The sequence below is a fragment of the Amblyomma maculatum genome, chromosome 10 (assembly GCF_055883805.1).
Source record: "Amblyomma maculatum isolate TAMU_Amacu chromosome 10, ASM5588380v1, whole genome shotgun sequence".
In the NCBI taxonomy this organism is placed as follows: domain Eukaryota; kingdom Metazoa; phylum Arthropoda; class Arachnida; order Ixodida; family Ixodidae; genus Amblyomma; species Amblyomma maculatum.
In genome coordinates this window covers 71,715,034-71,732,691 of record NC_139353.1, presented here as the reverse complement: position 1 = coordinate 71,732,691, position 17,658 = coordinate 71,715,034, and the positions used below count along the sequence as shown (strand labels likewise).

Sequence of the window (17,658 nt, the reverse complement as noted above, 5' to 3'; positions counted from 1 at the left end):
TGGTATAACCCGGAGGTGAAGTGCCGAAGCACTCAGTATGTTTAAAAGGTGCGCCTCAACCATTGGAGGCTAAGGCACAAATTTTGGAAAAGAAGGCAATGATGATTACATTTTTCGAAAACAAATCGGGATTGTAAGCACCTGTGCAGTTCCTGGAGGCCAGGTAGTAATGTAGTATCGGGGACAGAAGCCTGTCTATCATGTAAGCTGCAACAACGCGCATAACTTTTGTATCGCCCAATATTCTCGGACCATATATACTTCTAGATGTGAAAGTTGAACTTTAGTTCTTTCATTGCGCTAGAGAAATACGGTGATATTCGCTAACGCCGTGCTTCTTGTACAAAATCACCTGGCATGAGGTTCAGACTTTTGTCCCCGATAAGTACAGTACTGCAGAACTGTTTTGAGAACGCAGATGACGGAAAGCACCTCAAGAAAAAGGCTCGAACTTTTGATAAATTGAAAACTGCACCACGGTAATACAAGCGCTGACGTTGAGAATACTCTGTTCCAATATTTATTGTTTACAACTTACACGCCTAGGCGGAACCAGAAGCAGATAATAGAAGGCTCGGATGGCGTGATTACCTAAGTTGAACTTTGTCAATCGACCTTGATGCTAATGGTATGTCGTGCAAGTGATGAAAAGTCCAGAGGGAGTGCCTAATAAAACTGAAGTTCTGCTGTGGGTTGAATTCGATATTATGCAATTAGCCCGTTTTTTTTTTAACGTTCCGCTAGAGCTCAGGGAGATGCCAAGGTTCCATATTTTTAGGGTTATGTTTAAAACCGCCCGCCATTCTGATCATTCTTGGAAGAAGGAATGAAGCGAATATATGCCAAACTTATGATTAGGAAATTTTATTAAAAAAAATGGGCATATCTTTTGTAACAGTCCTCCTGGGATACCTACGCTCATCGTCTTTCTCTTCTTGCTGGAGCGCCTACGCCATACGTTTGAGATGAATATACTTAAATGAAAAAAGTGCTAGAGCCCCTCTTCGCAGATCAAAAGAGGCGTCGTTGGAGCCAGCTTGTAGGGGCACGCTGCATCCTGTAGAGCTCCGGATGACTGCCCTAAGCTGAGAAAGAAACGCAACAAAGAAATAAGAACTCTAAAAAAGTATATTTCAAGCATTCAATAAAACGTATATTATATGCAATAAGTTGCAGTGGCAGCATTTAATGGCTTGCTCTGCGACCTGGACCTATTCACATACGTTGCAGGTAGCGAGGACAAATTCCAGATTTTGGATGAAGTTAGAGCTGCGAACATGAAAATTGTGTTTCCGTGCTCTAAGACGATGATTCTTGTATCACCAAGAAATGAAATAGTCTTTTGTAGTCGATTTATACTCTGATGCTTCCTTCTGCGTAATATTACAGTTCATGTTATTTCGCTATGTTCCCACAGAAAGTACTGCAAGGGTTCCATGGCTGAACGCTGTTGGAACGTGACAAGGCAAAGGAACCCTACAACTAGGCAGATGACGTTAGAACTCACTTCAGATACAACATCAGCCAATGAAGAGAAGCAGGCCAACAGACAGCAGTTATCAAGTAACAGAATACAAACTGCTCTACAAAAATAAAGTGAGATAACAATGTATGTAGATTTAGGATTTTTTATGTGGTTTAAGGTTCTAAATTTACCCGGGCTTTGATAGACGTATCAAGGGAGAGGCGCAGACGTTTCGACCCCCTGGGGCTATTTAATGGGCACTGATATGGAGAAGCATACGGGTGCCTTGCTTTTTGCCTTCATCCAAAAGCGGCCGCATCGGCCGGGGTTGAACCCGCGTCTATGGGTTCGATCCCGGCCGATGCGGCCGCTTTTCAATGAAGGCAAAAAGCAAGGCACCCGTATGCTATGGGTCTATGGGTTATCATTGGGTTCAGCTGTCGGTTGCTACAACTTAGCCGCCGCGCCAGGCCAATGAGTAGAGAAAACGACAAGAACGGTTTCACAATAGACGTGTACTTGTAAAAATACAACATAATTACTAACAATAATCTGCAAAAACTGCCTCGAAAATAATTCATTTGAAGTATACAAAAATTATTTAGTAAAATGCAAGGCTTGCTCAATAAAGACTGAGACTGTGTTAATTCGTTTTTGCTGTGCCCTTTCTGCGCGAAAGTTTGGCAGGGCAGCGACTTTTCTTCATCCGGTAGCCGAAAAATCAACATCCGGGGCCCGGACGAGATTTAATGAAACGAGTTCTCTGATCCATAAGGCTTCCGCGCCCTATCCGAGGAGGAATGCACGGTGCCGCACACTCACGTACCTATAAGAGGCCCTGTGCCGGTGGTAAACACGGCCGCAGTTTGAAGCGCGTTCGGGCATTTGAAATCAAGTCTTATGGTGAGCAGCGGTGTCAGATAATGGGGTATTCGAAGGCGCTGCTCTCTTTCAGGCCTGTGTCGCGCCTTGAGCGTCTGGGCTTCTGTGTACTTTTGAATTTCAATGATGCAACCTTCACAACTGCTTAAACCGAACAATGGAGGCTGATGAAACTAGAGATAGTAAGCGTTTTGCGGAAGCAGTCAATTTTCGTGTTATAAGACACAGCAGAAAACAGCTAGCCTCTGCCGACAACGCGCTTAAATGCTTTAGCCATTTGTGCTTACATCTACAGTAGAATTTATGTCGTTCGTTCCTTTTCGGAAGGTTCTTTAAACCCTTCCTGTTATGTAGTTCGGCGTAGGGAAGACCAGGAGGCGTACTTGAAGGTGATGATGGTAGAGCATATATTTACAGCATGACATGTATATACAGAGTAAAACTGGAACATGAAATGAATTTGCAAAAACAACACTCTGCGCTACTTTACTCTTCGACCTAACTGGTTAGAGGCAAAGCAGAACAGCCGCGTTACATGCCTACGCATGGAGCCCCAGCTCAGACTGGACTCAACTCTCTTGGATCACATTTCATTTTACATATTCACAAAACAAAGAAATAGGGGCGGTCATTTTTAGAGGCCAGCCTCACATATCAACTGTCCAATAAGGAAATATGCTAGATGGGCGCATCCCTATGGGTTGGCCTTAGCCTCTAACCCAGGGCCTCACTAGCAATACAAATTACTTACAACAAACAAAGCACAGCGAAACTCTTTCCCCAGTGAGGGTGTCGAACCCTCTCCTCTCGGGAGACTTTCTTCCCACTTGTCTCCCGCACACCGCCGCCTCATCCACGCTGCCGCTGCTGGCTGAATCCTTTCCACAGTGCACTGCCCCGCGCCTCCCGTGTTTACCACTACGAGCAACGACATGGAAAGGGAAATATCAACCAGCCGCCATTCTGCAGGCCTGGCGCCGGTTTAAAGGGGAGCTTCTGGCTTGCCCGCTCTGAGCACAATACCCGAGTCAACTCCTGAATGCTTCTTCGGGCGCTCTTTTGTCGCATCTGTAGACAGGATAAACTTCCTTTCGCACTGCTCAAAGTCACAGTGTTAAATAAAAGGCCGAAGGGTCATTTGGGTGCTCGCTACCGGCCAGTACGAAGGGTGCCATACATGCGAGCACTTGGCAGCACGTTCCGCTACGCATGTTCCCATGAATGACCTTCGGGCTGAAACGGTCCCGCAAATCCGGCGCCGACGGTGCGGTCTGCTCTCCCCACCCGCGGCACGCTTGTAGAAGGGGGACCGCTTCTAAAATACCAGAAGTAGACAGGCGGGTGGCGGCGCCGTGCAGAGACGCGCACCTGCAAGTGATTATCCTCGGGCACGGCCCTACATCTACTTTACTTTCAATTACGGGAGAGGTAGCAATTCTTTTTTTTTTCCTGAAGGCGTTTATTGCTGAACAGACATAATCTATGCTTTCTACCTGCCTGATACCCCTTATTCTGCAGGCGCTATAGTTTGGTGATGTTCGCTTTCGTCGTAATCGCCCATGCTAGGCTGTAGCAGTTTATGCGGGAAAGGGAAACACGCTGGATACTTGTATAATTTACCTATGGTTGTTAATCAATCGCGACATGTTCTCAGTGCCCTATATGGTTCAGTGTCTGTTGCAAGTATTGAACAAATGTTGATCGCAAAGATGCTGGTCAGAAAATGTGGCACCAAGTTTGTCGTCATTTACGAACTGCATATTATGATACGCGTAAACAAGTAGCTATGTTAAGTTCATGGTTTTATTATACATTCGCAAAGAATATTTTAGTTTTTTGATTAGTCTTAAGTGGCTCGGTGTACTATACCTATATTTTATCCAGTACTTAATTAGTTTCATTATTCAAGCTATGATTTACATACGTGCTAAACAGCAGCGGACGTAACACATTGTTGAGGGACGCCACTTAAAATTGCTGAGTGGAATGCAATGCTTGTTATGAAAGAAAAACGATTGTTCTTTGCTCAGGTAGGATTATGCTGTGAATATGCGTCGCTTACAAGAGCAAATCATCTGGCATTCCTCGACGGTGCGGAAATTATTGGCGTTGCCCATGCATCCTCCGTAGAGGAACTGCTCGCAAGTTCCAGTTGCAGCGTTGTAGAAGAAGCGCGGGAAGTTCATGCGGCAAGGGCCACGCTTTTTGGGAAGGAAACAGATGGGTCTCGGTCGCACTGCACAAGAAGGAAGAAGGCATTCAGGTGTTAAACATTCTGTGATTATATCATTTTTAACTCTCCATTCAAGGGAGCTAGCGACGCGCATGCTAGCGCGGTCTACTTAGTGCGAACGTGTATAATATTACTCAGAAATGTATGCACAAATACGGGAGAATAGCTGTAGCACATAGATTTTTCACACATTGTAAAAGGGCGTTATAACAATAAACCTTTCCGCAGATTCTTACTCGACCGGCAAGTACATTCTGGCTCCTCATTTATAAGCTCACCGAATTTTTTTATTTCCTACCTAATTACTGGCTTTTTGAGCGATCGAGCCTTTTGAGCCAAATGTGGTGCGCACCCGAGGCTTAGTATATTTCTACGGGCACGTCCATAATAAAAATGTCGTACAGCATTTCTCAGCTGCTTCAAAGTTATTCTTGGAAACCCCTAGCTTTGTTATCTTTAGCAGTTTATCTACATGTTACGTGCACAAAAAACTAAATTTTAATAATTATGTCTTTAAATCGGAAGCTTAAAGAAGGCCGCTGGGAAGGTGTTGAGTATCAACACCTGCAGTACGATTTTATTTATTCTGCAGCATAGAAGAAAGCGAGGAATGTAGTTTTGATGGAATAAGGATTATTAGGCAGAACACTGTTCATAATTTCACTTACTTGATAACTTTAGTTTTTTCCGCCTTCCCCCTCCTTCCCCACTGCCAAGCATGCACTCAATACTGTGAAAACTTACGTTCGCAGCTTACTCTACACTCTTCAAGGGTTTCATAGTTGTTGGCATTGCCCTCGCATCCTCCGTAGACGAACTCTTGACAAGTGCGGTTTTCGCTGTCGTAAAAGTAGCGAGTCGTGGTTTCGTTGCATGGCCCCTTTCCGGGTCGGTCCGAGCAAGTGAACTGATTATGTGCTGAAAAGAGAGTAGCAGTCATTACGGAAAGAAAATAGCACTATGTATCTCTTTATTCTAGTTCATCGATTAAAAAAAATCTGTTTTGTGGATTTTTATCTCTATGACTATGTATGATGATGATGATGTAGTGAGAGACGTAATTATTTTGACACAGATTGTTTATCGTCAATTAAGGTATTCTCCATTAACCCTTTTCAAACTAAAAAAGTCAAAAGCGGCAAAGAGGTCCTCATCGTTATCTAATAATGAATAGTGCTTAATATTACCCTTCGAGTGGCAAGTATGTGATCATGTTATCAACCGGTATCAGCAGATGTGTTCGAAAGATTTGGGACAATTACTCGATGATTTATGCGAAATGACTGCAATATGGCTGCAGAGGAATTCTGCGCAGTTTCAAGAACTTTGTAGTTGAAGAAAAGTTCATCGAAGTCCGCGGCTCAAACGCGGCGCACTGCTTACCTGCGGAAGTCGATAACAAGGGCACCTGCGGACTAAATAATGGGGTAAAACACAATTTATGAACTTCCGAATGTAGAAAGACAATTGGTCTATGCAGTTAAAAATACGAAAATATGAACTAGGTTTACTCAAAAGTCAATGCAACGAGAACCACAACAAGCTACCAAACTCGACGTACACTGATGCGGTGGGTGGTATTTTGGACAACTTTCGGCAGAATGGCCGAGGTCGGGTGTTCACTGATGAGCTTCCTTCACAAGGTTAATTGCAGTTTTTAGATATTAACGTTACTTTAGGGGATGGTCATGTTTGTTGGTTGTACGCTCCGCGGGCACAGAAACAACTTTTGCCCTACTCTTCGGCACATTCTAAAACTGTTAGGAGAGCTATTGCTAGCCAAAGCTTGGAGTCTGCCCTCAACAAGTAGTGCCCGCATGCTGTGGAGTCGAGTTTTAATAGGCAAATACACCAGTTGCTGTCTACTGGTTACCCCTGCGCGGTCATTACGTCATTGACGGAAGCCCTGTTTCAGAAAACCAATCGAGCCATGTTTAGAGAAGATTGCTCCGGAGAGAAATACTTCTAAACCTGTTTTGCTACCGTATATGCATAAGGTTGCCCACCACGTGAAGAAAGTGGCGAACAGACATGGCGTGCCGGTGGTGTTCTCCGGTTCGTAGAAGATGGCGGAGATGTGTTCACGCATTTCTCGTGTTGGAAAACCGAGCGGTTGTAAGAAGAAACATGCTCAGCGGTTTGTCGACTGCTGCACGGGGGTCGTATATGAGATCCCGTTGATCTGTGGGAAAGCCTACATAGGCCAGACCAAGCGCTGTATCAATGATCGGGCAGGGGATCATTTGCGGCCTTTAAGGGGTGGAGGGACAAATTTGGCAGCACATTGCACGAACTGCACTGCGTGCGAGCCGCGACTGGGTAACATTAAGATTCTAGGCAGATGCCGCGATAAGACAGCGCGTGAACTATTGGAGGAATTTCATATCGGGAAAAGGGGAGATAGGTGTGTTAGCGATACGTCGGGGCGGCTCTGGAAGGCAGAGATCAGTTTTCGTGATCGCGTTTTGTAATATTCCTTGTTTTGATTCTGTCTTTATATTACTGGTATGTACTGCGCATGCCTCCTTTTCGGCATATTGCTGCAAATAAATCAGATGAGAGTTAGCGCGTGTCCTGTGCCTTTTTATGCGCTTTCTCTTCAGTCAAGTTGCAACAACGACTTTGAACTCTACTGATATGTTACTCAAGAAGCTGCGTAGTGGTAATTCACATAATTATGGAACATCCTCAACGCCACCGCATTAAACAGCTTGTGCTCTGATTATTATAAATCACACTGAGTAATGTCATTCTGGGTTTACTTACATAGAGTAGATTTGAGAGCACTGGTTCCCAAGACGCCTGCAGAAAGAGCAGCAAGAAAAAATGAGACAAGAAAAAATAAGGGTTGGACTAGTGTCGGCAGAGCGCATCTTTGTCAACATATACGCCACACATTATTCAAACACGTAGAACTTGAATTGATCTAAGACGGTTAAAAAGTCAACTGTCTTCGAATACAGCCCATTTTAGGAATGATTCTTCTTTCGAGTATCAGACCTCAAATTGACAACCATAAACTAGTTCGACCAATGCAATAAGAATGGCTTTCAAAGCTCCAAGACAGCCACAAAATAACCGAAATGAATAAAATTTATTCAATCAGCCCGCGGACGCCACGAGAAAAGCAGCCGGCCGATTGCCGCTACCCTGAACTTGATTCTAAAGAGTGCTTGGAAGCCGTAAGGAATGGGCCCGGAACAAAAGCAGAAGATACTGGCCACCATTTCATCGTCATGACGTGCCTTACAGTCGGTGCTGTCCCGCTGGATACCACGGGAACGTAATCTATGCTGCCCGCTGACGACACCTCTGGAACAAGTTCCAGGATGAATTGCATCCCGGATCACGGTACACTCTGTGTTAATGTCTGGCGCGTTGAACAATAGGGCCAAGTTACGTTTTGCGGGAGTACGAAAAAGCCAGACTAGGGTACCTGGGACCGAATATGTGATTGTGCACATGGAGGTCTTGAACAACGTTTCCTGCACAAGCAAAGTGAGAAGCTACTGGCGCGAAGTGGGATTTTGAGTAAGGCAATATAGTTGAAGCAAGATCTATACCTGTAATTAGTCTGCTTGTTGGCGGCAGGTACAATTGTGAGAGGCGGTTCTGTTTGCAATGAGTAAGTCCGACTCCGATCATCACACTCCCTTCGAATTCAACGTCATATCTTGAAAAGAATGCAGATGATAGAGAAAGGTGCGACTGCCTTTGCAGGCCGCGGAGCGTGTATGAACCAGTCTTTGAAAAAGATGTAACAGCGCAAATGACCAGGTAGAGAGGAGACACTTGCAAGCGCCGACTTAGAAGTTTTTTACTTTAAGACGAAAAGTAAGCACCGGAAAAATCTAGCATTACTCAGAATAAAACAAATAAACCAGCAAAGCATCTAAACAAATGTAATATACAAATTACAATACATAATAGTAAACGTACACACGAGCTCAATACAATATCTACCACCTGCGGGACATGTCATTCTTAGGCACCTGCAGACGTCCATCTCACTCTAGAAGTCCTGTTTCAGGCTTAGTGAAGACTACGGGAAGGCTGCTCGTGGTATAGAACTGTTAGAGCGAAATGGACGTCTGCAGGTGCCTAGAAGGATCTCGTCCCGCGACCGGTAAATATTTTATTGCATTTCTGATGTTTGTGTTTACTTTTATTATATGATGTATTTGATATTTGTATATGCATCTTGTGAGTTTAAATTGTTATTTTATTTTTACCAATGTATTTCGTTTTTTTCCTGCTCGCATTTCATCCCGCGGTAACGAAGTTGTAAATCGTCGGTTTGTCTCTTCTCTACCTCGGTAGAATGAGAGAAAGCTGTTCCAAGCTGTCCTCAAGCTGTTCTGGCAGCTTTTTTCCTGTCCTCCATTTAAACTTTTGTTCACAGAATAAAATTTGAATTTGAAAGAAAATGGCTGCGCACTATGAAAGCGAACCTAACGAAGGTTGACGGGGAGCCTTAGTTGGCCAGCCGAGCCAACGTTTGAATAAAAATTACCAGAGACTTTAGCGACTACAGAAATGAAAGGCGAAAGCCTGGTGACCGCATTCTGTTACTCAACTAGCATTAAGCAGTAATTAATAATTAGTATTTATTACTAAATAAATATTTACCTAATTATGCCAATAATATTTATTTATCAATTAGCAATTGCATATTGATTGCTATATGGCCATATAATTCACGCATTTGTGCATACTGTGGGGGTTCTCTGCGATTGGTCTAGGCATGTATGCCGTCCTCCCGCCTCGGCTGATCAGAGCCGGCGCCAAAGCGGGACACATTTTGTGCACGACAGCATGAGCCATTAAAGGCTTTCGCCTTAAAAGTATTTGCCTTCGTCTGCGCGAAGGCAAAGAGAAGATCTCTTCTCTACCTTGTCCTTTAAGTGCGCTGTTACATCATAAGAAAATGCAGTACCGACTAGCCCACTGCTACGTTGCTATGAGCCTGTTACACCAACGTCGGCACCATACGCGCTTTCAGGGACGGCTCGAAACATTGTATATGGGAGCCTGCGAGAGCACAGAAAAAGCATGTGAACTTGCCAGTGAATCAATAATCAAGAACCTGTGTACAGACTTATAAACACAGTTGGCAATTCAGACGTTATTTGTATGGTGCTTGCAAGACTGGAAGTCACAGCTCTCCCATCAATGTGGGCGGCGTTACTGAGCTTCTACGCTGGTCTGGTGAATATCTATAATTTTTATTCAAAGTTTAAGGCAAAAGCCCTTATAGGCTTTACAGATTTTTTTATCTGTTTTCTTTTGTCTTTGCTTTTGATGCGATGTTGACTGTTTTCGGCGCTGAAGGTCTTATGTTTTCTTTTACGTATACCCTCGCCCACTGTAATGCGGCTTGGCGCTGTGGATAAATAAATCAGTTGTAATAGCTGGTTTACACTGGAGAGCTGGTTCGAGCAATATCCAGTAGCTTGGTACTCAGCTAAAGCCTACCGTCCTGGTGTTCCAGTAAACAATTTGCACTTGGTGGAGGTGCGTGGTGCGATCCCCGTACCTCTCGCCCCCAGTTAGTTTTTTTATATGCTTGCGAATCTACGCTCACCATGGATACCATCTTGCCGTACCGGCCCGATAATTCAGAGACCACTCCACTGTCTGAAGCCCACACATATGCCGAGGAAAGCCGACAATTGGCGCGCTCCTTCGCCACAGACAACCAGGCTTACTAAAAGCCAGTCGGGGCCCTTTATATTCCTCCGGCGCACTGTTAGGCTCCGGGTGCCTTCCGCTCCCGGCCTATCTCGTTATCACGGACGTTCCCGCATTAGAGAATAATTTTGTCGCATGACTTACATAATAGAGCGCGGTCCCATCTCTAGGGGTATTGTAAAAATTCTAAAGGGCACTTTGGACCAATAAAGTGCGATGAGGCGCTGTGGATCGTAGCCCTCCACTACGGCATTTCTATCTCCCTCCCTTTTTTCACTCACATCTTGTTGCCTTTTTTTATGGCGTTGTACATGTATTCGCGTAGAATTGTGACAAATACGCACCTTTCCTATCCTGTAATTCAATTTAAAACGTCGCTGATGCCAGCTTTACTAACCACTCCTAGACATCTGGTCTTCCTTCTGTTTTGTATGTGGTGCGGCGTTCGAGGAAGCGGCAGATAAAATGCGCCGCACGGACACCTGAATCGAACGCCCGGCGGGGTTAAACTCGTTTATGCATGAATCGCCTAGTGACGCCATGACCTCTCGTGACGGTACGTCGCGCACCCCTTGTCGAACAAAACCAGCATTTCATTGAACACTTCAAAGTTTATACGGCTTTCCATAATTTGCAGAAAAGAAAGTTGCAGTATTTGTCACTCACGGAATCCCTCTGTCATCCTCACGGTAGACAAGGGGAATTATGAAGAGCGTTTGGCGATACGGGGCGTGGCGTCTTAACACAACACTAAACTGTCGCTAAGAAAACACGTATTTTAGTTGTGTGGTATGGAATATTTCAATTGAATTTGTTCGGATGCAGGCTGCCTACTTTGTAAATAATGTATATAGCTAATTGATTGATTGATTGATTTATAGGAAGGGAAAGGCGCGGTAACTGTCTCACTCGTTTTATGTGGACACCACAACCACGCCGTAAGGGAAGGGAGGAAGGTTGGAGTGAAAGTGGAAAGAGAGAAAGTGGGGCCGTAGTGGAGGGCTACGGGGGAATTTCGACCACCTGGGGATTTTTAACGTGCGCTGACATCGCACAGCACACGGACGCCTCTTCGTTTCGCCTCCATCGAAGCGCAGCCACCGAGGCCGGGTTCGAACCCGGGTACTCCGGCACAGTAGTCGGGCGTCTTACCACTGCACCACCCCGGCGGGGCAATGTATACAGCTCTCTCCTCTACGTAAACGTGTGTGATATATCCCATGCTGAAAAGAAAAAAAAAAAAACAAATCCGGGGCGTGGCGCAGTTCGTAAAGCGATTGGCTGGGGTTCAATGGGATTGAGGTTGGATTCCCGTTGGAGACATGTTTATTAATTTATTTTTGACTCTCGCTCTCATAAGTGTGGCACCCTCTGCTGACAGCCTCTGCCGACAGCTCCTGCTGACAAAGATGAGAGCTTAAAGGCTTCCGCCTTAATAATTCCGACCGACAGAAGTTCACGCAAGAAGTCGAAGAGACCGACGAAGTGGAGCCGAAGCTTGTTGACGCTGGAGAGTTGCTTCGAGCGATACCCAGTTGCGTGGTTCTCAGTCTCAGCATACCGTCTCGGGGTTCTAATAAACACCTTACGCAATAAATAAATAGGCATGGGCAGGATTTGTGCGTCTGCGGATTATATCACGCAGTCACTGTCGAGAAATGAATTAATTGATTTGTTCGTTTTATGAGATGTGTGGAGAGGTAAAGGTGGTAAAAATGTCCGTGTGAAAATTATAATAATATTAGTTAATTATTTAATTGTTTATAGTCAAAGAACCACTTAAAGTTATAAACAGCCGCCAATCCCTAAAGTGAGCAAAAAAGGTGAAAGAAGAAAAAAGGGACAAATAGCAATGAGTGAAAAAGCTCTACATCAGAGCAAAGAATCACAGGAAAGGCTGTTCCCTTACCGCCGCACTCAAGAGCGATCTAAGTGTCGCTAACAACGTTTTGTCCTTGGAAATGTCATGGGGCAGCAGCTACAAAATGAAGGATACAGTTACTTGCTGGCCACTTGCGATTGCCAGCGAAACAGAGATACCAACTTCGGCCGCATGGAACTGCGGGCTGTAGCACTATTCATATTTCACAGGTCTCTGACCAAGCACGGTCTGCGCCACACTATCGCCCACTTCGGTGGGCACAGCCGGACATTTAATACTTTGTACGCCGAAGAATTAACGTGTTTGAATTGTGGTGCTGGCGGAGACTCTTGAGAGTTCCTTGCACTGCCAGAAGATCAAATAAGTCGATATTGTCGACCATAAATCCTGACTGCTCATTGGAGGGTAAAATTCTAAAGTTAAAGCTCAGCTACTTTGGTCATCTGATGAGAGAAGTCGCTGGAGAAAGATCTGTCGTTGAGAAAGGTTGAGGGTCACCGGAGAAGGGGTAGGCAGCGAACGCGATGGTTAGATGGCATCCTCGAGGCGCTGCAGATGAAATTATGTGATGTTAGGAGGATAGTGAGAGACCGGAAAGCGTGGCGTGATATGGTCCATAGGGTCGCGAAGAGTCGGACACGACTGAACGACTGAACTGAACTGTACTGAACTAAATAAAATTGTAAAATGTCTGTTAACAAGTGTTGCATCTGTCTTGTTCAACACGAATGAGAGCTTTCGTGGGGAATATTTCTGAGAAAGAAGGCTTAAAGTGCGTCTCTTGAGGCAAGATGCAAGTTGACGCAGAAAAATACCAAGAAAGCAACTACCTGCTATAACTGTGTTTGAGGAGCAACAGTAATAATGTTCTATTTATGCGGAAGGCGATGGAAACTACACTTCTGCACATGAATTTCCCAGGCGATGCCCAGAACTACTGCAAGTGTCCCGAGAGTGGTGACGTTTGGCTCAAAATCTACAAAGCTCATGTGCAATACTGTTTCACTCAATGTCAATACTGAGCATCTTTGTCTGCTCACAGTAGTGCTCTCCCACCCTATGTTGGGATTGCCCTGGAGCCATTGTTATATGACCCACTGATGACAATCTCTTTGCACATAGCAGGGAAGGGAAGATACAGAATACAAGTGAGAGCGTACACGGCCTCAGCTAGACTGAAAATTCAAAGGACAAGAGCACATCGGCGGAAGGAGGGAATCAGATGGTCACTGAAGCTGCGGTTATTAAAGCGACCAAAGAAGGACGGTAGCCAACCACCGACACGAGTCCGGGCTACACTGCTCGTGGTTTCCTTGTTCGCCAAATCATAGAGCTGCTCTTGTGCGACACATCTTGAGCCTAAATTATCAACAATATAATGAAAGAAGACCTTTCGAGGCAGCGCAAGTCAGAAGCAACTGAGAATTATTTTCGTGGACTGCTTTAAGATCTCTTCCAGGGGCACAGAGGTTCTCACACAGCACAGCATGCTGTCCAATGTCCAGGGGATCTCTTCAAAGACCGAGAAGACGAGAGTGGTAGCCGCGCGAGTGTCGCACACAACAATTCGTTCAGGACCACCAAACTGCTGCCAATGATTGCGCTGAGATGTCCCTGGTTCAAGATTGCTAGTTATTAAAACTTGCTTTCAGGGGTCCATATAATTTCAATGAAGGTGGAAATTGGGCCTGCCTTTTGGTTGTTAAATAAAGTGGGCCCTTAAGTCAAGTAAACATCATTTTATTATTTCAGCATGCTGCACGTTCGCCGCTTTTTTAACGCTGGCTAGGGTGCAATCAATTTATTTCGTTTTTTAGAGAAGCATTTAGCGAAGACTAAATAAAATTTCGTTTCATTGGTTATTCAAATTCTTTTTTTGTCTGTGAGAACACAATTATTGAAATTTTCTAATCTTAATGTTTTTGCCAAAATGGTTAGACTTGAGGAGTTTTTAATTAAGTTTTTGCGTCACACTTTCATTGACGTTTACAACATCGAATTATGACATTTACCTTTGGTGCTACTTGGATACATGTTTTTATATGCTTAAGTTGAAGATGTCAATTTCTTTAACAGTACCATTAGCTAAATATGGTTCACAATTACGGTGCGTCGATTCAGTTAAGACTTTTGTGGATGCCCTCGGTCAAAAACAATACATATCGCCTAGCTCCGCATGACATCTTTCTGGCTGCGGAGGCAGTTTAATAAAAAGGAAAAAGATTAAAGGAGGGTATGCTACAGACCTGTGAGGAAATATATCGTAGGCTCCAGCTATGTAATCATAATTGGAGCACTCATGAGCGACACTGAAACTAAATATGTTTTTCTACACGAGAGCAAGGTATACATATGCACAAATATTGACACGCGTGGTAGAGGAAGAAAAAGAAAGAAAGCGAAATTGGTAGAAGTAGGACGCTGAAGTGTAGATCCGTTTTTATCTCGTAGGCGTACACAGGTAGGGAAGCTATTCAGCACCTCCACCAGATGTGTAACAGTTGTTACACTGAAAGGGAACTGCAGCGGCTGAATGAGGGCCCGAGAGCTAAACAAGGGAACGAGGGCCCCAGAAAACGGGCGTACACTTCAGTGTACTCTGCTCCTACCGATTGTGCTCTTTTTCTTCCTCTGTCTCTGCTACACGTGCCCCTTTTCCGAAGTAGTCCAGTGAAAAACTGGATTTTGGTCGCGACAGATTACCTTGTAAGGTACGCTGAGACCATGTCACTTGCAAGTGGTACTGCTGCTGAAGTCGCCGAATTCTTTGGCCACAACATTGTACTGCGTCATGGCGCACATGCAGCTATCAATACCGACCGTGAAGCTGCATTTACGACCCGCTTCATTCAGGCTGTGCTGAAGCTTACGCACACCAGTCAGAGACGTACATCGGCCTGCCATCCTTCACAAATGGCTTGGTGGAGCGCCTCAACAGGACCTTGACTGACATGATTTCTATATATGTTGATGGGACTAATTTTTCCCATACGCAACATTTTCGTATAATATCGTGCAGCAAGAAACCATGGTGCTTACTCCGTTCGAATAGTCTTCAGTCGCCAGGTTAGCACCCTGCTAGACGCTATGCTACCCGCGGACCCCCCTGACAGTGACACTGAATTTGACGTCGACGTCACCACTTATGTTCAGCGCGCGGAAGAAGCGCAGCAACTGTCCAGACAACTTATTCACCGTCAGCAGTAGATGGATGCCGACCACTACAACCTTGGACGCCGTTGCGTTACCTACAACCCAGGAGACTAGTTGTGGATCTGGACGCCTGTTCGTCGCCGCGGGCTGTCCGAAACATTACTGCGCCGCTACCTCGACCCTTACCTTGTCCGCCGCCTCTGCGACGTAATGTACGAAGTTGCATTAGCATCATCAACTCGTTCATCGCACAACATCAAGCGCAGCGTGGTTTTGCGTGTGGTGCGAATGAAGCCATACTACGAGCGACCCCTCGACTGACTTCCAGGTTGCATGCAGTCTGCTCCGTCATGTCAGACTCGTGGTGTAACTCTTGAAAGCTTTATCTCTCCGCTCTTTTATCTGACGGTAACACCGCATCGGGGCGATGCTCCAGAGAAGGGGGCAGTGACACGTGTAGTAGAGGAAGAAGAAGAAAAAGAGCGAAATCGGTACAGGTGGAGGACGCTGACGTGTAGGTCTGTTTTCTGGTGCCCTCGTTCCCTTGTTCAGCTCTCTCGGTGCACTCGTTCAGCTTTGCGGTTTCCTTTTAGTGTAACAGCTGTTAGAATATTGTCATTACGTTATATATAATAATTGTTTTAAGTACTAGTGTCTGCCTCTAAGCCGTTACACAAGGAGGGCTAATGTATCGTAGTTTTATTTTTAGATTAAGCACGCACATTAGGGGTAGAAATGTGCTAACATGACTCCGACAGCTGTCGGTGTTGTAAGATCTTCGATTTCCATATATAAAATTGTTACACAGGTAAGGGTCTCGAAATAAAAGACCCGTAAATCAGATACCTATTTCTCGCGAAAAAAGAAAAAAACATGGAGTGAGTTAAATTATTTTAAGTTGTAACCTACTCAACAGAGTTTAGTTTAACACAGTTTAATGAGTCTCCGTCCGTCACAACATTTTTCTCTGCTAGTTTTGTTAGTGACAGAATGTGTTCCTTGTAGTTGGCAGGAAATGTGGCGGCAGCTTATTCGTCATTGCAGAATTCATGGTGTTAGCGGTATTTCTACATACAATTTCAGTTGTACTATTAAGAAGTTGCAATGACCGCCGCACCTGCTTATGGCGTCACGCCTGTGCCAGTCATCAAAATCTTTATTGAGTAAGTTTCGAAGCATATACCGAGCACTCATGCAAACTTTCTTCAGTAAAGTGTGCGACAAGATAATGAGTTCAGAGGCAAATACATAATTGAAAAAAAAAAAACACCCTTTGTCAAAAGCGCGGATGGCAAGATGTTTGTTTCTGATCGACGTCCTAATTTTTGTAATGCATTTTCTGGGATTTAAATTTTCTGAGGTTAGATTAGTTCTATCCGCTTTAATGAGTAGTGCTTCCGCAAATGCTCCAGCCGCTCAAATAGACGGTTTGCAAAGAAACCCCTTGGATTCTAAGCTTTTGCCACAGGGTGTACTTCTGTTTCGCGCTTATAGGCCAGTTCTAGGTATAAGTGCTCGTGCAACCTTACTTGTCAAATCTACAATCTTAAATCTTAAGGGACAAAGCAAATTTGCATCCATCTGGTTCATATTTCACTGTCTTTGTATTCCATGTTTCTCTGAGCTCCTTCTGAAATCTTAATTCCAGAATGGCGTTTACAGTACGAGTGAAATTAAAACCTTTAAATACAACTAATATTTTAACTATGCCTTATCCGTACGAGATGTGAATTATTTGATCCATTTACCAATACTCTCATTCTGTCAACGCCACGTAATAATTTCGCGTATTAAGTAAAATAATTCCTATTTCAGACCCCGTATTGAGGTCGAACAACTCACCGCATGCAGCTGCGATCATTAGTATCGGGACAATCTTCATGGCGCGTACGTGATCAGTCTGCCGCCGGCAGTTATTATGGGTAACGTAACTCAGTCTGAAAACCGCCAGCTCTACACCGTTTGCTCACTGAATGAGCGCTCTCATACCTGAGCGAAAGCACTCGCAAAAGCACTTTTTGCCTTCGCCTTTATCTGGCGCAAGATCCACAACATGGAGAAGGTTTTATCGGACGCAACTGACGCTTGCACAGCTATGATTAGATGTACTCGTAAGCTGCTTTGTCGGAAAAACTCTTAACTGTGGAGGACCAAAGCGAAACGGTACACTAAAGCAAGCGCTTGAGAGCAGTGTTTGCAGCGCATATATTGTCACGATAGCGCTGAGGAGCACCTGCGGCAGAAAATCCCGCGGCTTGCTGCACGCGTTAAGAAAAATAATTTCATTGAAAAAATTGTCAGCAAATAAGGGGAAGCTACAAATGAAGTGAAACTAGAGCTCGAAGTTTACTG

General features: G+C 44.7%; 1 protein-coding gene across 2 annotated transcripts; it reads right to left on the bottom strand.

Annotated features, from left to right (window-relative positions):
* Nucleotides 1-747: 747 nt before the first annotated feature.
* LOC146176765 (BPTI/Kunitz domain-containing protein-like) lies at nucleotides 748-17,255 on the bottom strand. Of its 2 annotated transcripts, XM_084581037.1 has the most exons (6): nucleotides 17,149-17,255; nucleotides 7,347-7,382; nucleotides 5,325-5,498; nucleotides 4,410-4,583; nucleotides 3,099-3,265; nucleotides 748-1,085 (listed from the first exon to the last, which is right to left on the bottom strand). In XM_084581037.1, exons 1-6 carry the CDS (start codon nucleotides 17,186-17,188, stop codon nucleotides 948-950), a joined length of 729 nt encoding a protein of 242 aa, XP_084437163.1. In that variant the 5' UTR covers nucleotides 17,189-17,255; the 3' UTR covers nucleotides 748-947. The 2 variants fall into 2 exon arrangements, with proteins under 2 accessions (XP_084437163.1, XP_084437164.1); XM_084581038.1 differs by lacking the exon at nucleotides 3,099-3,265 and having other exon boundaries at nucleotides 946-1,085.
* Nucleotides 17,256-17,658: the final 403 nt, after the last annotated feature.